General features: G+C 34.2%; 2 protein-coding genes across 2 annotated transcripts; both read right to left on the bottom strand.

Annotated features, from left to right (window-relative positions):
• Positions 1-1,890: 1,890 nt before the first annotated feature.
• Positions 1,891-15,474, bottom strand: LOC123674647 (leucine-rich repeat-containing protein 40-like). The gene is made up of 6 exons (XM_045609591.1): positions 15,445-15,474; positions 13,195-14,015; positions 11,813-11,846; positions 9,740-10,571; positions 7,407-7,441; positions 1,891-2,753 (listed from the first exon to the last, which is right to left on the bottom strand). Coding segments are annotated over exons 1-6 (2,544 nt in total). The 5' UTR covers positions 15,447-15,474; the 3' UTR covers positions 1,891-1,933.
• Positions 15,475-17,433: 1,959 nt separating this feature from the next.
• LOC123675865 (P-granule-associated novel protein 1-like) lies at positions 17,434-19,981 on the bottom strand. The gene is made up of 2 exons (XM_045611406.1): positions 19,420-19,981; positions 17,434-18,302 (listed from the first exon to the last, which is right to left on the bottom strand). Coding segments are annotated over exons 1-2 (831 nt in total). The 5' UTR covers positions 19,422-19,981; the 3' UTR covers positions 17,434-17,473.
• Positions 19,982-23,800: the final 3,819 nt, after the last annotated feature.

Genomic DNA, 23,800 nt, shown 5'->3' on the forward strand with positions numbered 1-23,800 from the left:
TTATCTAGTGTTGGGCATTAGAAGTGAATCATCCGCATCATCCGATTGTTTTACTCAATAATCTTAACCAAAAAAAAAACAAATTTTCAAACTTTTTCTTAATTCGAAACTGAACTAGGAAGGTGAAACTGCAGGGCACTCTCTAGAGGGGCGGCATTATCCACTTTCTCTGGGAAATCTTGATTACTGGAAGAACGAATTAAATTTTTTTTTTGATTCAAACAAATTTCACAAATGATTTTTTTATCAAATTCACTAATCTTTGCATCGTGAATATCTGTAACATCTATTCGAATTTAAAATAATCGTTCATTCGCATCATCCGGTTGTTTAATTCAATCATAGTAATCATACCAAAGAAAAAAAAACGAAATGTTCGAGCGTTATATATGTAGTCGGAACTCAGTAGAAAGATCTGAAACCTGAAATCAATTCATATATTTTATCATTTATTCATTAGATTCGTTTGAGCACGTTTATTGTTTATTGCATTCCACTTATCCTAAATCATCTATTTGATTAAAATTTGAATCCATAAAAAATAATTAACTTGAGATAAATTTTTTCCTCCCTGAAATACTTTTTATGAAAAAGTGTGGGGTTTTTCACACTTCCACGCTGAATCTTTGAAAACAAATTCACCAAACCAACATCCACCCCTAACTCCCCCTCCCCCCGTTTTTTTGCCTAGTACAAAATTCCAAACCTGAAAGGGTTTCGATTTGTATTTTTGCCGGGGCGGTAGGACCCCGATTATTATTATTATTATTCTGCAGAGTAAGCTTCTGTTAGGGCGGCAAAATAGGTCTCGGTCTAGGGCGGCAGTTTGCCTAGCGACGGCCCTGATTGCACCACATACGCTCACTTTTGGCGAATGAAGATATACTAACTGACAAAGAAACTGCAGCACCCAGAAGGAGCTGTTTAAATTTTAATTTTTTTTTGTTAAAATAGAGACAGTATAGCAAGGAGTAAATTATTGGGAGGACATGGAGAAAAAAACCAGCTGAAAAGGAATTCAGAGTAGCTAGACGGTAATCAATTCAAGAAGGCAGACATACTTTCGACTTTGTTTAATTCTTACTTTACTTTATCAGTTCTTTATGACGTTTAGTATCAAAGTCACCCCTTAGCTACACTAGCAGCCCCAAATGGATCAGTTCAACGGACACTTTTGAAACTGGAAGATTATTCTCCTTATCTCTACCCTCCACACTCATTCCACCTTCTATTCCGTTCTCCATAACGGAACCGTCGGAACCCAGCGCCCAATATAATGATATTGAGTGCCCAAGGGGCACTCGGGTTTTATTTAAATCTAGTATTGTCCCATCTCCTCCAATTTTATTTAGGTAATCTTTATTGGTGACAACATCATTTCGATAACTAACGTAATCTTTAGAATATAAATGAGGATTTTGTTCTACAAAAGGGAATTTAATGAATTAAAATGAATTTCACTTCCAAAAATGAGATTTACGTTGAATTTCATTTTCGAAATGAATATTTATTTAAATTGGATATAAATTTTTTCCCCTATTTCTTTTTGAGTGATACTTATATAGAGCCTAAAATAGTTAGTCCGCAGAAATTATCAATAAAAAAATAAAAAGACACAGGACACAACCATTTCATCGAACTTGTAATTACTTAAAACTGGTTTGAAAACCTACATAACCACAATCTGCCGAGATACGATAATAATTCACGAACCGCCACTGACATAGAGCATTGATAGAATGAATGTAAAATTAAGCTATAGTTCTTTTGAACCAGAACAAAGTTGGGTGAGTATATACTAATGAGGAAAAGACTTTAATACACCTACTTATCCTGAGATAATTTTAGTTCGTATATTATATTCCATGAATGTAAATGAAAATCTAATAAAAAAAATCAAATATTTAATTTGAATGATGCTGGAATAAACAACCTAATCTAAGGCAACCTTAATTAGGGGCACTCCTTGGTTTTTAGAAACGTCGATGTTGATACCAGACACATCGACTTCCTTCAGTTTGGGTAATTTCTCCTTGAGTCCGGTCAAATTGATCTCTTTTATGGGGTTATGTCCTAAGTTTACTCTCTCCAAGTTGGGCAAAGAGGGTATGTCTTTAGTTTCCACTTTTTCTATCAGGTTACTTCCCAAATGCAATTCCTTCAAAGTCTTCAATGATGCCAGGCTACCGGTTGGAATGGTCTTGAGCTTGTTGTTCCTCAAAATCAATATTTCCAGTTTTTCCATTCCATTGAAAGCACCATCTTCAATATTAGCTAGGTTACTGTACTCAACCTCAAAATTTTTTAGATTTGACCCCACTAAGCAGTTAGCTTGAATAACAGGAATGTTGATCTTGTGTAGATAGAACCTTTCCATTGCCTTCATTTGAGCCAACTTCTTCAGATCATCCTGGCTAATGGGTCCGAATTTGGTGTTGATCACCTCAACTGTTCGGAGTTTCGAACAACAAGTTGAGATGTCGCTTTGAACTTTGTTGAAGTGACTGTTTGACAAAACTATTGTTTGAAGGTTCTTCAAAGGGTGTAAAAAGTTTTCGTTGAAACTTGAGAAATTACATCCATCCAAGGTAAGGGTTTCAACATTTTCGAGGAGCTCCAAGGTCTTGGCGTTCATGGTTCCGTGATAATCTTGTATGACGATGTCTTTTGCTTCGAGCAACTGCACTGGTATGCCATTCTGGGAGTGAACACACCAGATTAAGGTAGTAAAAAGCAGGAAAGTTTTGAAGATCCTGCAAAATTGAGTATGTTAGTTTGTTTAGGAAGCAATCTGCACCATGTAAAAAGAATTCAGAGCCAGGAAAGTACAAAGATCTAAAACCCACGTCGATTGTATTTGAAATGGACAGCCATTTGAACAGTTTAATCTGTTAGATATTATGCAATGTTTATGAATTTTTGTATTATTCATTTGTTGCTATTAGGTAGGTACCTACGTTTTGTTTTTCATGTTAGTGATGAGTGTATTATCTTTGTTTGTTTACTCTACTTTAAATAAAAATCACAAATGAAAATTATCCAATTGATCCTTTTTTTCATATGGGAAATCCATTGCTCATTAACAAAAAATCATTATTATTTGATGTTTTAGTGTTTTTTTTAACATTTTTGAACATCCTACCTACATAGTATCATACATAATTTTGAAGGGAAAAAAATAACGAATTCAACGAAGTAATGATATATAGGGTGTTCCATTAAAAAAATATAGGTTTGTGTTGAATCTTCAAAACAATACCCCGAAAAAAAAAATTGAGTACGCCACTGGATTCTACGCAGAATTCTGATTGAGACGTAGTTTTTACATCTGCATTATTTCTAATAACTTCGGAGATAAAGGAGGGGTCCGAAAAGTATCAATTTCCAAAATCAGCCTGTATCTTTTGAACGGAAACAGTTAGGGGGAGAGGGGGCACAATGATGCAAGGGGCACATAGATACGCAAGCATTATCCAATAATCAATTGGATGTATTCGAGTGCTGCCATCTCTAAAACGCTCATAGAAATGTTTGAACGCTTCCTATTAATTCGCGGCGACCGACAGTCAGCCGTTTGCGCTCTACAAGTAGTAACGTGTTTTGAGTGCGACCAACTAAAAAGGGACGTGCAATATAAAAGTGTTTATTCGGTGTTTTGTACCATCTTGCGAGGATCTATATATACCAAAGGTAAGTTGGGGAATCTAATATTATGGATTTAGTATTTTATTCAAAATGATTTAGTTAGTTTCTTTTGTATAATTTTCATTTTGAAAAAAATCTCTTGGGGCACTTAGATACAACAAAGTACGGGGCACTTTGATGTGTATCAATGTGCCCCAATAAAATTGTTAAATATTTCGAATTGAAATTACATAGGTAGTTTTTTATTCTGTCATCAGAAAATGGTGCGCACATACAAGCCCAAGACTGAAAGACGTAGTTTAGATGAAGAGAGGATCAAGAGCGCCGTATCTGAAGTTGCATCGAAGGTATTATCTATCAGAAAAGCAGCCGAAAAATATGGTATCAAACCTGCAACTCTGCAGCATCGTGTTGAAAAATTTAGAAAAGCTTCAGAGGAAAACCAATCGTCATCTTCTAATTTGTATGGGTCAAAGTATACTGTTGCTCAAGTATTTACTGCCCAGCAAGAGAAACTTTTTTCCGAATATTTGTTAACTTGCAGCAAGATGCATTATGGGTTATCCTTGCAGCAACTTTTAACATTAGCATACGAGTATGCAGAACATTTGGGATGCAAATATCCAGAATCATGGAAAAAAAATAAATGCGCGGGGAAAGACTGGGCAGCAGGATTTAGAAAGAGAAATCAAGAGCTTAGCCTGAGAAAGCCTGAAAATACAAGCGCTGCTAGAAGTTTTGCATTCAATAAGACTGCTGTGGCTGAATTCTTTAATAATTTTGAGCGTGTAATGTTACGCTATAAATTTACTCCTGATCGTATTGTCAATTTGGATGAAACAGGTATTAATACAGTATTACCAACTCCTAAAGTTTTGGCTGATAAAAAACAAAGGCAAGTAGGACAAACTGTGTCAGCTGAACGTGGAGAATTGGTAACGTTTTGTGGAATAGTCACAGCAACAGGTTCTGCTCTTCCTCCTGTTTATATTTTTCCTCGAGTTCATTTTAAAGACCCGTTTTTAAATGGGGCTCCCCAAGGCAGTCTTGGTTTGGCAAACAGGAGCGGCTGGATGACGGCAGAATTGTACATACAAGTTCTTAAACACATTCAAAGACAAACTTCATGCTCTAAAGATAACCCAATTCTAATTATTTGCGACAACCACGAGTCACACATTTCTATTGAAGCTGTCAACTATTGTCGTGACAATGGGATTATCTATCTTTCTTTGCCACCACACACATCACACAAATTACAACCGCTGGATGTCAGTGTTTTTGGTCCATTCAAAAGCAAACTAAAAACAGCATTTAATGATTGGCACATTCGAAATATTGGTAAGACCATATCCATATATAACATTGCAGAACTTTCAAAATCTGCCTTTTTGGAGTCTTTTACACCCAAGAACATCACAAGCGGCTTTTCAAAGCCAGGTATTTGGCCATTTAACAGACTCGCATTCGGGGATGACGATTTTGCACCTATAGAAATTTACAGTGAGAGTTTCCAAGAGGAAAACAAAGAAAATAACCAGGATATAGAGAGACAGAAAGTAGATTGTGTGGAGCTGGAAATAAGTCCAAATGAAGAAATTCTGGATGAAAGCTGCAACAGAGACCAAACACAAAAGGACCCTTTTGATAACCGATCGGATTTTGATACATCTGCGAATATTGTTCCACCTCTCAACGTTTCACCATTTCCAAAGGCAGGAACAAGCTGTCAGACTAATGATAACACAATGTCTCCAGCAGCTGTACGACCATATCCAAAAAAGGCTTTGAATGAAAAGACATCTAAGAAAAGGAGAGAAAAAGGAAAATCCAGGGTTTATACTGACACACCAGAAAAAAATCGGTTACAAATCCTATATGAGGAAAAACAAAGAAAACGAGAAGTTAAATTGATGAAGCAAAAAGCAAAGGAGCTGAAAACAGCAAGAAATTTATTGGGACTTACACGAACTAAAAAATCTAAAAAGAAAAGAGTATGTCTTCGTTTGAAGCCAATGTCGGATTCGGACTCTAGTGAGAATGAGCTATTGAAATTAAGTGATGATGACGATGATGAAGTGTCAGATGAAAGTGAAGAAGGTGGAGAGTTTGAAATCCCTAATCCTAAAAATATAAATATTGGGGATTTCCTTCTTATTAAATTTGAAAAGAAGAAAACTGTAGTTCATTATGTAGCTAAAGTCATTTCTAAATACAGTTTGACTGAATACCAAGTGTTATATCTTAGAAAAAATCAAAGTTCTTATATTTTTGTTTTCCCTGATGTAGAAGACCAAGCAAGCGTTGATTTCAGAGATGTTGTTTTACACTTGTCTAAACCAAACTGTACGAAGGGCACAGCTCGAACATCTTCTATGTATACTTTTTCAGTTAATTTAAGCGCATACAATGTGCAATAAAAGTAGCAATACAAGTGTTCTTAATAATATTACTTGAGTTTACTATTTTGTTAACGTATAAGAGGTTTTATATGATTGTGTTTGTTTCGTTTTCTGAGATTTATTTGTTTGAATAAAAGGATAGTCTGTTGTGAAGAAATCAGACGTTCTTAATTCTTAATTTAATTAAGTTTCAAGCATTTTGTAAGACTGATTACAATATTTTCAGAATAATAAAGAATAATTTTTATAAAAGTGTTATACTTTATCAAATTTCATGCAACCTCCACTTTGTATTAATGTGCCCCAAGTGATGTATCTAAGTGCCCCGTTAGTGGGGCAGAATGATTCAAAAGCCATTTTTTACAAAACACGTACTAATAATTTTCTTCTACTACTTAAACTATTTTTACCCTTGGCATTATAATATTTATACATTTAGCTAAATGTTGACTTGAAAATTAATCAAAAATATGTCATTTATTCACATATTATTTGAATTTCAATTTTTCTGTATCAATCTACCCCACTTCCCCTATGCAAAATCTGATTACACCAACTTGAGTTTCACGAAAAAGTAGGACAGGAACGTGAAAACCGCAAGGCTCTATCTTAAATAACAAGCGAGAAACCTGGCTGTCTCACCCAAAATGGGATGCACTGTACAGCAAATGTGTGAATTGTTCATGGAAAATTTCATGATATGAATACCTATGTTACTGCTTCCGTAGCCGTGACATTTGGCTGATATCGTTTAACAACGTTAATTTTTCACTTCCTCTTCATAATAAAATAAAAATACATTCCTTTTTTTGTTTAATTTACTTTTTCTTAATATCAAAATGAAACCACTTATTGGAAAACCCTCTATATATAAAAATTATTTCTCTGTTCAAATTATGACCGATACAAGGACCACGAAGTTTGTAGATGATGCCCAAAGACTAATATAATCAATAATGACGTTGAAATACAATGAAAATCATAAACTGATATGACATAAAATAAGAAATCCCTAAATGTTTTATTCTACGCTGATTTCAGAAAAAGAAAACTACAAAGTCAGAGTGTTATAATTTATATCACTCAAAATGTTTTATAGGAATTTTATTTGTTTCTTTACAGCTAGCATATCGAATTTCATTGGAATAGCTAGTAGCTACTAGTATTGAAGAGTCCCGAGAGTCCGTAAACATGTTTGTCAGTTAGTTTCATCAGATCTTTCAATATTAAAAAAATTACAGAAGTATTGAAGAGTTACATAATTGATATGTAATAAATAATAAACAATCAGTACTGACTATTTTTGAACAAATTACGAATAGTGTTTTGAAGTATATGTATAGTTAATTCAATACTTACATTTTGTTGGTTATTTCCAACTGCCCAAAACCAAACTGAATCCAAATCGTCGTTGCATCTATTTATTACTTCAATCTAATTTCAATGAGTCGATAGGTCAAAAAAATATTTTCTAAAAAGTTCCATGTTTTATTAATCATAATCAGCGTTGATAAGAAGAAGATTTATTCTCTTGTGCTGAAGTAAAATCGTATATGTATATTAGTTGGCCACCAAGGTATCCGATAAAATTCAGAGTATGCTTTACTTTGAGCAAAAATTTGCTAGGTTTTACTTTTCCACAGTGTTTGAAATACATGAGGTAAAACACTCCCAGTGACCTTTGAAAATGCTTCATTCTAATAAAAGAGTAATAAGAGTGCCATTAATGAATTCACTCAATGTCATCAGTGATATTTTGTTTACTCTATACTTGATACGATAACAAATTAAAATTTGGAAATCAGTTACAAATTAATGAATAACGAATATTCAAGCCATATTTCGTGAGGCTCAAATCATGGATTGATTTTAAAAAAAGTGGTTAAATTTCGTGGACTCAGATAATATTTGGATATAAATTTCACTGGAATATCGTATGTTTCTGAATTCGATCGAATGGGTTATCTAGAAATTGAGCAGTGCAGCTTAAACCCTGAAAAAATAATTAAATTCTTCCGATTTGATAAATCTCGAAATCATAGATATACCTATTGCGGAAAAGCGACTGATTTGTTTGAAATTTTGTCGATTATTTCCTGGGAGAAACGAAGAAATGCAAATGTGCCATCTGAAGTTTTTCTTTGGAATCTTCATTTGTGATCCACACCATTTCAATGTTATCATCTTTAGAATCTTATTGAGAATTTGGCTATAAAAAAAATAGACTTATGGATATGCAGAGCAAAATCTGAGAACAGAAGTTGTTGAAAAGAATTAACATCATACATTGAAACATACATGTAGGCTTGGTTAATCGATCGTCTAGAGGTATGATTCGATTACCTGGCCTTTCGTCTTTTTCTCCGTGACTGTTGGATTTGTACTAATTAAACTCTTTTCAATTATTTACATCTATCTACAAAGCCACACTTATACAGTACAAACTCAGTATTGGGAAGATCCTAATTACGTCTTAATTACAAGTTTCTCACTACGGTACTGAATTTCGTCTTTAACTCGTTTGTTGATTACTCGAAACGTCTTCGTTTATCACGTCTTCGTCGTACTTCAAGTTTTCGGTCGTCTTTTCTAACTCGTCTTAATTTAGTCCGCGAACCGTCTTTTCGTCTCACTTCTTAAGTTGACCAACCGAACTTGACTCGTCTTCAGCTTAAGTGGAACTTTACCCATCTTCGGCTTAATTTGAACTCTACCCGTCTTCGGCTTAATTTGAACTGTGCTCTCTGCCGATTGGAACTTACCCTGTCTCGAATATCGACCTCCCTTCTTTCGGCTTGACCACACCCTTAGGGAAAGTACCATCCCCTAGTCCAATAAGAATTTTGCCGTACCGCCCACAAAGATCTTCGCGGATTCCTGGAAATCGAATAATCTCGAAGGACTAGAACCTGATACACAGATGTGACACATCTGGTACGACCGTATTGTCTTCGAATTTTCACAACCCCCCTGTAAATCTCTTCAAGATTTACAACTCCATGACATATCTTCGACACCTCGAAGAAAAACACATCATTTTCACATTAAATGTACAATAACAATTCGTTCCCTGTAAATTCATTGAAACTGTCATGCCCTCGACACTTGAAGAAATTAATAGGTCTCCAAGTATCCGGTTGACCATCTCAATTATTTACAGGGAACGATAACTGGATCCTACATACATATATATTGAAACATTTATACATTGAAAATTATTAAGATTGATTTCACTTTGAGGAGTATAATTCGGTATCAATATTTTCTCGTTATTGAATAAATATTCATTTATATTGTATATTTGTATATTTTTTGCTTTTTCTTCGACTTTTCATTTGAAGAAATGTTTACTTTTCGAGTGGCATATAGTGCCTGCAATAGTTAGTTCGCAGAACTTATCAGTAATCACAAAGACACAACCATTTAAACCAACTTGCAGTAACCTAAATCTGGTGTGAAAGCGACCATAACCACAATCTCCCGACCTACGATAATTACTCACGAGCCGCTACTGATATAGAGCATCGATAGAATGAATATAAGAAGCTATAGTTTTTTTTAAGGAGAAAAAAAATTAAGTACTGACTAATGTGTAAAGAGCTGCAATATACCCACTATCCTGTCATAATTTTAGGTTTTATATGTTATTCCTTGAATATAAATAAAAATCAAATACATAAATTAAATATTTAATTCGAATGACGAATGATTATAGGAGTCATAACAAGTGGAACACCTAAATTTGCCAAAAGATCGACTCGCATACCACTAACATCGACCTCCTTCAGTTTGGGTAACTTCTTCTTGAGACCCCTCAAATTGAGGCCTTCGATAGGGTTGAATCCCAAGTTCAGTTTCTCCAAGTTGGGCAAAGAGGGTATGTCTTTCGTTTCCACTTTTTCTATTTTGTTATTTCCCAAATGCAATTCCTTCAAACTCTTCAACGATGCCAGACTTATGGTTGGAATGGTCTTGAGCTTGTTGTTCCTCAAAATCAATATTTCCAGTTTTTCCATTCCGTTGAAAGCACCGTCTTCAATACTAGCTAGGTTACTGTACTCAACCTCGAAACTTTTCAGATTTGATCCCACTAAGCAGTTAGCTGGAATATTGGGAATGTTGATCTTGTGTAAATGGAACCTTTCCATTGCCTTCATTTGAGCCAACTTCTTCAGATCATCCTGGTTAATGGGTTCAAATTTGGTGTTGATCACCTCAACTGTTCGGAGTTTTGAACAACAGTTTGCGATGTCGCTTTGAACTTTGTTGAAGTGACTGTTTGACAAAACTAATTTTTGAAGGTTCTTCAAAGGGTGTAAAAAGTTTTCGTTAAAACTTGTGAAATTGCATCCATCCAAGGTAAGAGTTTCAACATTTTCAAGGAGCTCCAAGGTCGTAGCGTCCATGTTGCCGTGATAGTCATGGATGACAATGTCTTTTGCTTCGAGAAGCTGCACTGGTATGTCATTCTGGCATTGAATGCACCAGATTAAGGAAGTGAAAAGCAAGAAAGTTTTGAAGATCCTGCAAAATTGAGTATGTTAGTTTGTTTAGGAAGCAATCTGCACCCTGTAAAAAGAATTCAGAGCTTGGAGAGTGCAAAGATCTAAAACCCACGACGGGCCTACTTTGTATGTTAGTGAACCATAAAACGACTTGCATCAAAAGTCCTATTTCATTCAAAATTTTATCTGTTGGATTCCGGATTGGGAATTTTTACAGTGTAATACTTTCTTGATAATAGATTTCATAAAACAGATCTGATGTTCATTTCGTTCTCCAGATATATAGCTCGTGAACTACTAAAAATGGGAAATCATACAAAATATATCTGACGATACAAAGAAATAATAATAAGCAAGTTGTTGTGGCTACATTATTGCAGGTTATCTGAAAATTGATGATTTTCTTACTCGAAATAAAGTAGACCATATGCAAATTACAGTGTTTTTAGAATCCAAGAGATAAAATTTTAGACAGGTTAGGATAACTTCGCACTAACTACGAACAAAAGTTATTTGCATGCTGCACGATTACTCTTGGATACACGGCACCATTTTTTTCTGATGTTTGTTAATTTGAGTCATTTCAATTTTTTAGTTCGGAATTCCAAATTGCATTTTGGTCAAGAGAATTGAAGAATGGTTAAGAGTATTGATGTGCAAATAAAGTTCATTTTCAAGCAAGAATACGTATAATGAAAAAAGAATTAATAATATAAGATATTCTTTATGAATAGAGTTGTCAAGTGTATATAAAAGTCAGTAATAATTGTTATGCATGTTCCAGTGGCATTAAGTATAGATGTTTTTTTTTCTATGAAACGCCCTAAAGTTAAGAAATGAAAATTAAACTGGTGTAACATGAAATAATTAATCCCCAAAGCTGAGAACGTGAAATCCAAAATCATAGAGCTTGTTACAAATCAACTCGCTAGAAATTTGTCAAATTCCGAAAATCAATTCATGGAATTTTTTAAATAAGAATTGAATTCTTAGATTCTTCATTCACAGTTACTTCATTTATAATGAAGGGTTTAGGTAAATAAGAAATATTGAATTTCATTACAATAGCTACTCATATCATAGATTCCGAAAACATTTTTGTCAGTTCGTTTTATCAGATCATACAACACCAAAAACAACTTGTAGAAGCATTAAAGAGTTCCCTAATTGATATTTGATATTAAACTAGAAGTAAAGACTATTTTCGAACCAATTATGAAATTAGTGTCAAAGTATATGAATAGTGAATATAATACTTACATTTTGTTGGTTGTGAAGACTCCCAAAAAACAAACTGAATCCAATTTGTTGCTTTTAGGTTTATAACTTCAATCTTATTTCAATAAGTCAATAGGTCAGAAAAATATCTTCTAAAAAAGTTATTGTTTTATTAATTATAATCGGCGTTGATAAGAAAAAGATTCATTTTCATGTGCTAAAGTAAAATCGAATTCATATATTGATTGGCCTTCAAGATATCCAATAAGTTGATAGGTTAAGCTTTATTTTGAGCAAAAGTTTCACTTTTCTTGAATCCTATAGTATTTGAATTATCGTGAAGTAAAACACAACTAGCGGTATTTGACAATTCGTTCTAATGAAAGAGCAATGAGAGTGCAATAATTAAATTTCCCCAATGTTAACAATGCTCCGAAAACACTGTTAGGATGAGAGAAAGAAATAAGTTATTTTTACATTTCAGCAAAGGAGAACATCAAGTAATAATTTCGCTCAAATTTCTGAAGGAATATAATCCAAATTTTGAGCCGAGAATGAAATCGAATGATTGTGTTCGATGTTCTGATAAAGAATTCGAGATGCGTTCCATAGCAGGGCCCATAAGACATTTTGTTTTCTCAATAATTGATCCGATATTAAATTGAAATTTGGAAATCAGTTACAAAATTGTGAAATGTTCAGGCAAAATTTCTTGAGATGCCCTCTATGAGCATCAAATTTGGGACACCCTGTACAATGTCTATCATTGTAAAATGACAAAATAACAATAAGAAAACGTCAACGAGTTTCATACCGATACTACGTATGAAATTTTAATCGCATACAACTTTTTGACAACTTTCGTAATAATGGTCGCCCCTCTTGATATACTACCTTGTGTAACTCAAAAAGTGGTGATAGCAAAGCTAATACTGTTTTAGATTGTAATAGTGAATTTGAACTAAGAATAATGACAAAAAATGGAAAAATTCCAGGAGGGACATTTTAATTAGGTAAAGAGTGAATTATGAGCTGAACGAATTTCATTTTGAATAATGTTCGACTCACAACGTATTTAACAATAATTTTTATTGAAAACCAGTTCGCAGAAGTTATCAGTAATTACAAAGACACAACCATTTAAACCAACTTGCAGTAACCTAAATCTGGTGTGAAAGCCACCAACCATAACCACAATCTGCCGACCTACGATAATCACTCACGAGCCGCTACTGATATAGAGCATCGATAGAATGAATATAAGAAGCTATAGTTTTTTTAAGGAGAAAAGAAAATTAACTACTGACAAATGTGTAAAGAGCTTCAATATAACCACTATCATGTCATAATTTTAGGTTTTATATGTTATTCCTTGAATATAAATAAAAATCAAATACATAAATTAAATATTTAATTCGAATGACGAATGATTATAGGAGTCATAACAAGTGGAACACCTAAATTTGCCAAAAGATCGACTCGCATACCACTAACATCGACCTCCTTCAGTTTGGGTAACTTCTTCTTGAGACCCCTCAAATTGAGGCCTTGGATAGGGTTGAATCCCAAATTCAGTTTCTCCAAATTGGGCAAAGAGGGTATGTCTTTCGTTTCCACTTTTTGTATTAGGTTACTTCCCAAATGCAATTCCTTCAAAGTCTTCAATGATGCCAGGCTACCAGTTGGAATTGTCGTGAGCTTGTTGTTCCTCAAATTCAATATTTCCAGTTTTTCCATTCCATTGAAAGCACCATCTTCGATTATAGCTAGGTTACTGTACTCAACCTCGAAACTTTTTAGATTCGATCCCACTAAGCAGTTAGCTGGAATATTGGGAATGTTCATCTTGTGTAAATGGAACCTTTCCATTGCCTTCCTTTGAGCCAACCTCTTCAGATCGTCCTGGTTAATGGGCCCGAATTTGGTGTTGATCACCTCAACTGTTCGGAGTTTCGAACAACAGGTTGAGATGTCACTTTGAACTTTGTTGAATTGACTGTTTGAGAAAACGAATTTTTGAAGGTTCTTCAAAGGATGTAAAAAGTTTTTGTTGAAACTTGTGAAATTGCATCCATCCAAGGTAAGAGTTTCAACGTTTTCAAGAAGCTCTAATGTCTTGGCGTCCATGTTGCCGTGATAGTCATGGATGACAATGTTTTTCGCTTCGAGAAGTTGCACTGGTATGTCATTCTGGCAGTGAATGCACCAGATTAAGGAAGTAAAAAGCAGGAATGATTTGAAGAACCTGCAAAATTGAGTATATCTATAAGTTTGTTTAGGAGGCAATCTGCACCCAGTCAAAAGAATTCAGAGTATGGAGAGTGCAAAGATCTGAAACCCACGACGGGTCTATTTTTTATGTTAATGGACCATAAATGACTTGCATCAAAAGTCCTCTTTCATTCAAAATTTTGTTTGTTGCATTTGGAATTTTTACAGTGTTATACTTTTTTGATAATAGATTCCATAAAACAGATCTGATGTTCATTTCGTTCTCCAGATATACAGTTTTTTACTGGCCTTCACCAGATATATTTTTCAAGAAACGGAGGAGAGATAGCTCGTAACTACTTGAAAATTGGAAATTATACAAAATGAACGTAGAATTAAAAAATATATCTGATTATACAAAAAAATAATATTGAGCAAGTTGTTCTGGCTGCATTCTTGCAGGTTAACTGAAAATTGATGTTTTTCTCACTCGAAAGAACGTAGACCATATGCAAATTATAGTGTTTTCAGAATCCAAGAGATAAAATTTTAGACAGGTTAGGATAATTTTACGAACGAAAGTTATTTGCATGCTGCACGATTATACTTGGATACATGGCACCATTATTTTCTCTGATGTTTGTTAATGTAAGTCATTTCAAATTTTTAGTTCGGATTTCCAAATTGCATTTTGATCAAGAGAATTGAAGAATGGTTAAGAGTCTTGATGTGCAAATAAAGTTCATTTCCAAGCAAGACTACGTATAATGAAAATAGAATTATGTAATAATATAAGATATTCTTTATGAATTGAGTTGTCAATGTCAATTGTATATAAAAGGCAGTAATAATTGTTATGCATGTACCGATTATATTAAGTATACATAGATGTTTTTTCTATGAAACGCACTAAATCTATAAAATAAAAATGATAAACTGGTATAACATAAAATGATGAATCCCGAAAGCTGAGAACGTGAAATCTAAAATCACTTGTTACAACTCAACTCACTAGAAATTTATCAAATTCCCAAAATCATTTCATGGAATTTTTTAAATAAGAAATACATTCTTAGTTTCTTTATTCACAGTTACTTCATTCATAATGAAGGATGTAGGTATTGAATTTCATTAGAATAGCTACATATTATAGATTTCGGGAACAGTTTTGTCAGTTAGTTTTATCAGATCATACAACAACAAAAACAACTCACAACTTACTTACTTTAAAGAGTCCCCTTATTGATATAATAATAATTATATGGTTTATTCTGTAAATTACAGAGTATAAACATATAATCACAAAGGTGTGAGGCTGTACGTGACTTCTGAATAAACAGAATATAATAAAAATTAACATAAACTCAAGAGCACATCATCCATGTAATAATAGACAAGAAGTAACGACTATTTTTGAACCAATTATGAAAACAGTTCCAAAGAATTGTGAATATAATACTTACATTTTGTTGGTTGACTACCCAAAAACAAACTGAATTCAATTGGTTGCTGTATAGGTTCATAACTTCAATCTAATTCCAATAAGTCAATAGGTCAGAAAAATATCATCTAAAAAATTTTTTATTTTATAATTATAATCGGCGTTGATAAGAAAAAGATTTATTTTCATGTGTTAAAGTACAATCGAATGCATGTATATTGAATGGCCGCCAAGGTATCCGATAAGTTCATAGGTTATGCTTTATTTTGAGCAAAAGTTTCACTTTTCTTGAATCTCACAGTATTTGAACTATAGTGAAGTAAAAGACTCCCAGCGGTATTGGAAAATATTTTATTCTAAAGAAAGAGTAATGAGAGTGCAATAATCAAATTTGCTCAACAGTGTTTTGAAAGCACAGTTAAGGTGAGAGAATGAAAATAAATTATTTTTGCATTTCATTTCACATCAAGCAATAATTTTGTACAGATTTCTGAAGGAATATAATCCAAATTTTGAGCAGAAAATGATCTCAGATAATTGTGTTCGATGTTCTGATGAATAATTCGAGATGGGATCCAAAGCTAGGCCCATACGACATTTTGTTTCCCCAATAATTGATGTAATATCAAATTGAAATCAGTTACAAAATACTAAAATAGTCAAAAGGCAAAATTTCTTGAGATTCTCTCAGTGAGCACTGAATTTGGGTCACCTGTACAATGTCTTCAATTGAAAAATGAGATAATAGCAATAACTAAAACCAACGTGTAGCTTAACGTTACTCTGTATGAATGTTTTCATTGTATACAACTTTTCAACAACTTTTGTAATAACGTTCGCCCCTTTTAATATAGGTATTACCATTTGTATCTCATAAACTGGTCATAGCAAAGCCAATACTGTTTGACATTATAATAGTGTACTCTAACTAAGAGTAATGACACATAATTTGAAATTCCAATGAGGACTTTTTCAATTACCGGAGTGAATTACGATCTAATAATCTATCTAACAATATTTTCAATCGATATCCAGTCTAACTTATTACCTTATGAGTAAGCAATATTTGTGGCGCAAAAGGGTTTCATTTAAGACGTTTTCCTACGAGTAATGTTACTTTGAAGAAAAGCCATTTTCCAACTTTAACATCTGGAACATCTGGAAAACTAGTCAAAGGATTGAATTGGACCCCATAGACTTTATTGTTCAGGATGTTATATTCTGAAACATACGAACAATTCAGAAAAATCAACCGATATCATTTTTTCCATTAGACCTGGTCTTTTATCTATGGAGCTTATCCTGGCAAAATTATCAAATTTTTTCTATTATCTGCTGATGGGAACGAAAAAAATCGAAGAGGCAAAAAATACAAGAAGGACGGAATTTTAGCAGGGTTTCGAATTTGCGGCATCATTTATTGGGAACAATATTGTAAATATCTAAGAAAAGATCGATTTCGTCCGAAAAATACAAATTTGAATGCATCTTTTATGATTTGGTGCCTCCGAAGCATGTATTCCGTATTCAAAAAATTTTTCCTCAAGAAAATCATTTCAAGAGCGTGATAATGGACATTGTGTTGAAGTATCACGTCCTCCTATGTTATTACTTATGGCATATAAGAACAACCCGGAAAGTTTTGAAATCAGTAGCTTATTGCACCAAACTATTCTGAACTTTTCACTTTTTCGTATTTGCAATTTGACAAATAATGCTGTTGTACAATAAGCATTGAGCAATGCTAGAGCTAGTACCTACTCCGCAACTTTTCCTTCACTTATTCAATTTATAATATTTTCGTTAATTAATTCGAAAACTTAGAAGTAGCTTAGTTTATAAAACTGAAATAGGTGAGTAATAATAATGAAACAAAAATCTAATTCAGTAAAAAAAATATATAAATTACAACAATTTGAATTGAACGACCACGCAAAATCTAATTGGAGCATTTCTCATTTTCCAATTTCGCCACCGATTCTTCCTACCTTCATTAATCATTTAAAACATTTATGATAAATAAAAATTTTATTGAAAAATTAAGTTAATTATTACAAAAGAGAGTCCTTAACTAATTCAACTCCGCCAGACTTTGAAGTATCAGCCACAATACCAGAAACATCTACATACTTAAGCTTAGGTGCAACAGTCTTAATACCCTCCAAATTGAATACTTCGATAGGGTTATCAGCGACAATGAGAACTTCCAAGTTTGGCAGTGATGGGAACTGATCTGTGGTCAACTTATTCAAGAAGTTTCCTTTCAAGTTGATAACTTTTAGGTTCTTCAGTGAGATCAAAACTTCCTTCGGAAGCTTTTGTAGTTTATTGTTCTTCAGGTTCAAGTTCTCCAGCTTGTATAGCTTCTTGAAAGCTCCCTTTTCGATTGAGGCTAGATTACAGTGCTTGATGGTGACGTCAACAAGGTTGGTGTCGGTGAGGGTGCCTTCGTGGAGGACTGGTATCTTCTCGTTATGGAAGACGAGACGTTTCAGAGACTTCATTGCACCGATTTTTTTCATTTCAACCTCTTCTAGGTCTCCTGTTCCACTGTTAGTGAGCTCCAGTTCTTCGAGATGAGAACAGCAGCCGCTGGTGTCGTGGTCAACCCTTTCCATAACGTTGTTGGTGATAACTAGGCGCTTAAGGTTTGAGAGGGGATGAAGAAAACTCTCATGGAATGGGGTAAAGTTGCAATTTTTCAGCTCGAGAGATTCGATATTTCGGAAAAGTTCTAAAGTGTCGAATCTAAGAGGTCCGGTGTAGTCTTTGATGAGCAGATTCTTGACATGGAGGACGTCAATTGGATTTTCTCTTGTGTCTTCATGTCCAAGTACTGCCAACACCAAGAATGGCAAAATATGAAGAGTTGATGAAAACCTTGAGAAAAAGATAAATAAATTATAAAATCGACTACATCTTGTAAATTGAGCATGCATTTAAACATGGAATGAATAACTTTTGACGTCTTTCGATTTTTTTTTATTCAGATATTCCAACAATACATTATCACAAATCGAAGAGATATTCTTATGAATTTGAACACGAAACTTTCCATAATCTAGAACCGCCCAGAAAGAAAATTCAAAGATTTTGAATTATCAATGAAGCTTTCTCGCAAACATGTGAATTTTTTCTATATTTTTATGGTTGTATAAAAAATCATCATGTTCACGAAATTCTTCAGCAATCTTCGAGCTTATCTTGCCCCGGTCGAAAGTATTCTAGAAGATAATTTTTTTTCTCGATATAAGAACAATTCTTAGCCAAATGTCTAGGAAAAATCGTTGAAAGAATCCCGCACACTTTATTAGAGAAAGTGACCCCCTGCCAAAGTGACTGTTTGTATATGTTTTGACTCTAGAGGCCCCTGGAAACTCTCATTTGTTCTCCATTGTTAAACAATATAAAACGTTAACCTGGGTAATCATCACTATTCTGAGTATGAAATCAAGATGTAATCAGTCATCAGGTAATATGAGATAATAATATAATAATAATAATTTATTCATATGAATCTCATGAAATACATGTAAAACAGTGTATAAACAATAATAAAAACAATAAAAATATTTATCCACCATTCCGTTACATATAATTTTAGACTCTAATTTCAAAGATTTCAAGTGAATGAAATAAATAGAATAAAAACAACAAACAACAATTCATGATCTGGAGATTGCAGTATCATATACTACTAAGCATTGTTCGTTGTTGTTACATTAGGTCAATTATACAGTATGTCCCAGCAACTAACAATTTTTTGAGTGCAATTATACGAAAATGGTTCCAAATCGACAAATCGCCTTAGGTTTGCTATCAAATTTGATAGAATGGTTGCACAAACGATAATTTATAAAAAAAAACTATTCAATTCATCAATTTTCAATATTGAACGATAAATCAGAAAAAGGTCAATTATTTTTTCCCAATAATGAAAAAAATAGAACCGTTTAATATTATTGTAATTTCAGAAGGAAAACAAGTAGGTACTCACATATTTTCAGCCGTATCAACCTTGCACTGCAACTAAAAATCTGAAACTGATTTAGTCAAGAAAAATCAAGTCTTTATACCAAAAGCTAGTAAATCAATAGGTCACTGTGCCCAATTGTTTTCTATATTCAAAACAAAACACAAGGCATATTTCATTGGTATTATTCCATTGCATTGATAAGTCATAGGGATAAGGGATTTCTCAATTACCTATTAGAACTCATATGACCTAATTTTCAGTCTATTGGTCTGGTTTTTCGAGATAAGTTTGGTCATGAGGAATTTGAATTTGTGTTGGTAATTTGTCTGAAGAATAATCTCATTTGCAGCACGTGTCATTCATTCTAGAGGATAGTAAAGCGATCCATGCTCTAGTGCTTAGGAGAGACCCCGCCGCAAAGCCGTCGCTAGGGGGGAGGAACGATAGGCGGTCGTCTAGGGCGGCAAAATTCAAGGGCGGCATTTCAAGCTTGATCAACAAAAATCATACGTGTAGAAATTCAAAGTACTGAATGAGATTTGAGTCGGACATCAACGACAGGAAGAAATATCGACAAATTTAATTGAGATAAAAAACCATCCAAAGTGCCGCATTATGTAACGGGTGATTTTTTAGCTGGTTTGGTTTTGGCAACACTGGTTTTGACAGCTGACGTGTGTTTAGTACCTTGTGTCACTGTCAAACAGCTTCAGTTTGGTTTGCAATTTAACCATGGATCGTCTTACAAATGAACAACGCTTGCAAATTATTGAATTTTACTATCAAAATTCGTGCTCGGTTCGAAATGTTCATCGCGCGCTGCTTCCATTTTATGGTCGGCATTCTCGACCTTCTGAGCAGTCTATTCGGAAGATTGTGACCAAATTTCGCACCAAATTTACTTTGTTGGACATTAAACCACCAACACGTTTACGCACTGTGCGTAGTGAAGAAAATATTGCGGCCGTATCAGCTAGTGTGACAGAAGACCGCGAAATGTCGATTCGGCGCCGTTCCCAGCAGTTAGGCCTTTGTTACAGCACTACGCGGAAAATTTTGCGGAAGGATTTGGGCGTAAAGCCTTTTCAGATACAGCTGGTGCAAGAACTAAAGCCAGCCGACCTACCACAACGCCGAATTTTTGGTGAATGGGCTCTTGGAAAGCTGGCCGAGGATCCGCTTTTTTATCGAAAAATTGTGTTCAGCGATGAGGCTCATTTTTGGTTGAATGGGTACGTAAATAAGCAAAATTGCCGCATTTGGAGTGAAGATCAGCCAGAAGCATTGCAACAGCTACCAATGTTTCCCGAAAAAGCCACTGTTTGGTGCGGTTTATGGGCCGGCGGCATTATTGGGCCATATTTCTTCAAAGATGATGCGAATCGCAGCGTTACTGTCAATGGTGAACGCTACCGAGCGATGATAACAAACTTTTTTTTGCCCGAAATGGAAGTTCTTGACTTGCATGATATGTGGTTTCAACAAGACGGTGCAACATGCCACACAGCACGCGAAACAATGGCGCAATTGCGAGGCGAGTTTGGTGAACAGTTAATTTCACGTTTCGGGCCGGTCAATTGGCCGCCTAGATCGTGCGATTTGACACCATTAGATTATTTTTTGTGGGGGTATGTCAAGTCTAATGTCTATAGGGACAAGCCCGCTTCGATTGACGCACTGGAAGCCAACATCCATGCATTCATTCGTGAGATACCGGCCGATATGTGTGAAAGAGTATGCCAAAATTGGACTCAGCGGATGGGCTACCTGAGACGCAGCCGCGGTCAACATTTGCAAGAAATTATCTTTAAACATTAAATTGCAAGGTTCAAACTATCGATTCAAATAAATATTTCATTCATTTTTTCGAATTTTTTGTGTTTTTTTTTTTTAAAGTTCTAAACCTCTTAAAAAATCACCCATTATTATACTCATAAATATTCAGATGTCCCGTAGGCCGTAATCTTTTCATAGTGCTGTTCACGAGTTATTGACGCTAGAAAAACACATGCACTCATTAAGTTCGCTTTGCTAAACGTTGCCGAATTTTATTGCCACTTGGGGCGGCTTCTTCTGGATTATTTTTCTTTTCAATTCCCCAATCAGTACGTTGATTCCTCAGAATGGAATGCAAAATATATGAGAAACAACTTCATTTCACAATTTACAACTTATCCTTCTCAAGAAATATAAGAAGTTTTTTATTTCACCACATTCCATTATATTATAATATTTTTCATTTTTTATGTGGAATTAACTAATGTTGGGCGTGGGCGCATTCGAATTTAAAATAATGGTTCATTCGCATAATCTAATTGTTTTATTCGATATTTAAAAAAAAACAAAATATTCCAGCTTTTTATAGAATCAGTTTTGACTCTTTTAAAGTCGAAAATAGTACTTTTCCAAATTCGTGCGGAAAGTGAATAGCAGGGGTTTTCTTCGCACGCAAATATTAAAGAATCGTATCAATCATGAATTTTTGGCATGTCTCTATGCGCCAATCATAAAATTCAAACGTTTCTTATGCGGCTGAGCGCACGAAAATATAATTTCTTATAACGTCAGTCGGTGTCAAGACGAAAACTCTCCTTGTAAGAGTTTCGTTTAAGCTACTAGGAAAATATTGTTCCTAATTCATATGGAAAGTGCCTTTTCCGCACTCGACAGCTTGACCGAACTCCGCTTCGCGTCGTTCGTTCAACTGCAGTTTCTTGCGGAAAAGTATCACTTTCCACACTTGTTAGGAAAATAACTATTTCCTACTAGCGTTTCGAAAGTATTACTTTCCACACGCATAGACGTTTGGATAGTAGTACTTTTCCAAATTCGTGCGGAAAAAAGCCCTGCTAGGGTTTTTTTCATCATCATTCAATTGTATCATTCCCCAGATTTTGTATAAAGCCGTGTTTATTAGTTGAACTTCAAATTCGAACTTACTGGCATTAACCTCGTGCCTTCTGTCTATCAATTAATAGTAAAATCGTTCCTTAAATAATCTTATTCATCAAAATAAGCCAATTTCTTCAACGACAACGTACTAATTTGAATGACAATTCGTTTGTTTGGATTCCGAACACTGACAGGAGAACCAAAAATGGCGGTGTGTGACGTCATCACTAATGGAGCGTATAATGACACATTTTACCGCTTCATGTTCCATAATTCATGATTATCGATGAAAAGTATTTGATTTATCTGAAAAAAATTAAATTTCATTTTTTCATTGTGATATTGAAATTTAATCGAATTGTTTTCCATAATTTCCTTAATTTTTTTGGAAATTCACTCTTCTCTATTTTTATTTTGCAATACACACATCCCTAAAACACAATCTGTTTTTGTAGGATACCGGATACAATTCTCCAAAAACCTCAAAATGTCTTTATAGTTGAAACTTATTTTAACACACCAATAGCCTTTGTAATTTCTTTTTTTCACCCAATATGTTTTAGGCTCGAACAATGGTAGACCTATGCAGGCTACATTCAATTATCAGAATTGTTGGTTCCATTTCTGCAATTTTAGTGGAAGCTTCTATTGTCCATTCAGGAATGAATGGAATATCGAAGTATACCCTGAAAGTCTAGTTACGGCTTTGTGCTCACAAAAATCAATAATCATCATCATAGAAATGAACTATATAAATGGTAAACAGCCGGTGAAAGCCGTCCAAAGCTACCAAAGTCTCAAATAGCAGCTGACAAGGTTATGGCATCTGTATTTTGGGACATGCATGGTGTATTGTTCATCGACAATCCTGACAAAGGTAAAGTCATAAACAGTAATGTGAAATAACGTTATTGTACGGATTGAGTGCATAAATTAAGAAAAAAAAGTTCTCAAATGCAGAAGAAAAGAATTTTCACCAAGAACTTATTTGTCCCAAATCGAATGAAACCATGGTCAAATTAAAGAAGTAGCGCTTCTAATTGCTTGACCAGCCAGCTTATTCTTCAGATCTGGGTCCCAATGACTATGACACCATGTTTCTTTGATGAAAACACTTGGTATTTTCATAGTCTTCATGACATATGTATTACGTGTCTCTTACAACAATGCGTAGATAAGCTACAATGATATGTCATGAACTTTGACATATGACGAATTGTGCAGCTGTGAAGCGTCCTCTCAGGTTACTCATCTAAACTATAAATATAGGTATCATTCTGTTAATTATGCAACAAAAAGCATTCTCCAATGGAAGAAATACGGCTCTGATGAGGAAGTGATTGCCGAGGTTGTCTATAACCAAGAATATGAGCAATCTGAATTTAGTATGATAAACATTCTTATGCTTTTCAAATGCTATTCATATTAGTATGGTGTTACGGATGAAAAAAATGCCTTAATTTGAATATTTTTCAGAGTAAACCCATAATATTACGATTAATTTTGGGGG

This window comes from Harmonia axyridis, chromosome 3 (genome assembly GCF_914767665.1).
Source record: "Harmonia axyridis chromosome 3, icHarAxyr1.1, whole genome shotgun sequence".
NCBI lineage: Eukaryota > Metazoa > Arthropoda > Insecta > Coleoptera > Coccinellidae > Harmonia > Harmonia axyridis.

Bases quoted from the DNA above. Each gene is read 5' to 3' on its own strand.
- LOC123674647 (XM_045609591.1), bottom strand. The intron at 11,847-13,194 runs GTCATTCGAATT...AATTGGATTCAG, and splicing joins TATGACTCCTATAATCATTC to TTTGTTTTTTGGGAGTCTTC. The intron at 10,572-11,812 runs GTAAGTATTATA...TCAATTTTGCAG, and splicing joins GTCTTCACAACCAACAAAAT to GATCTTCAAAACTTTCTTGC.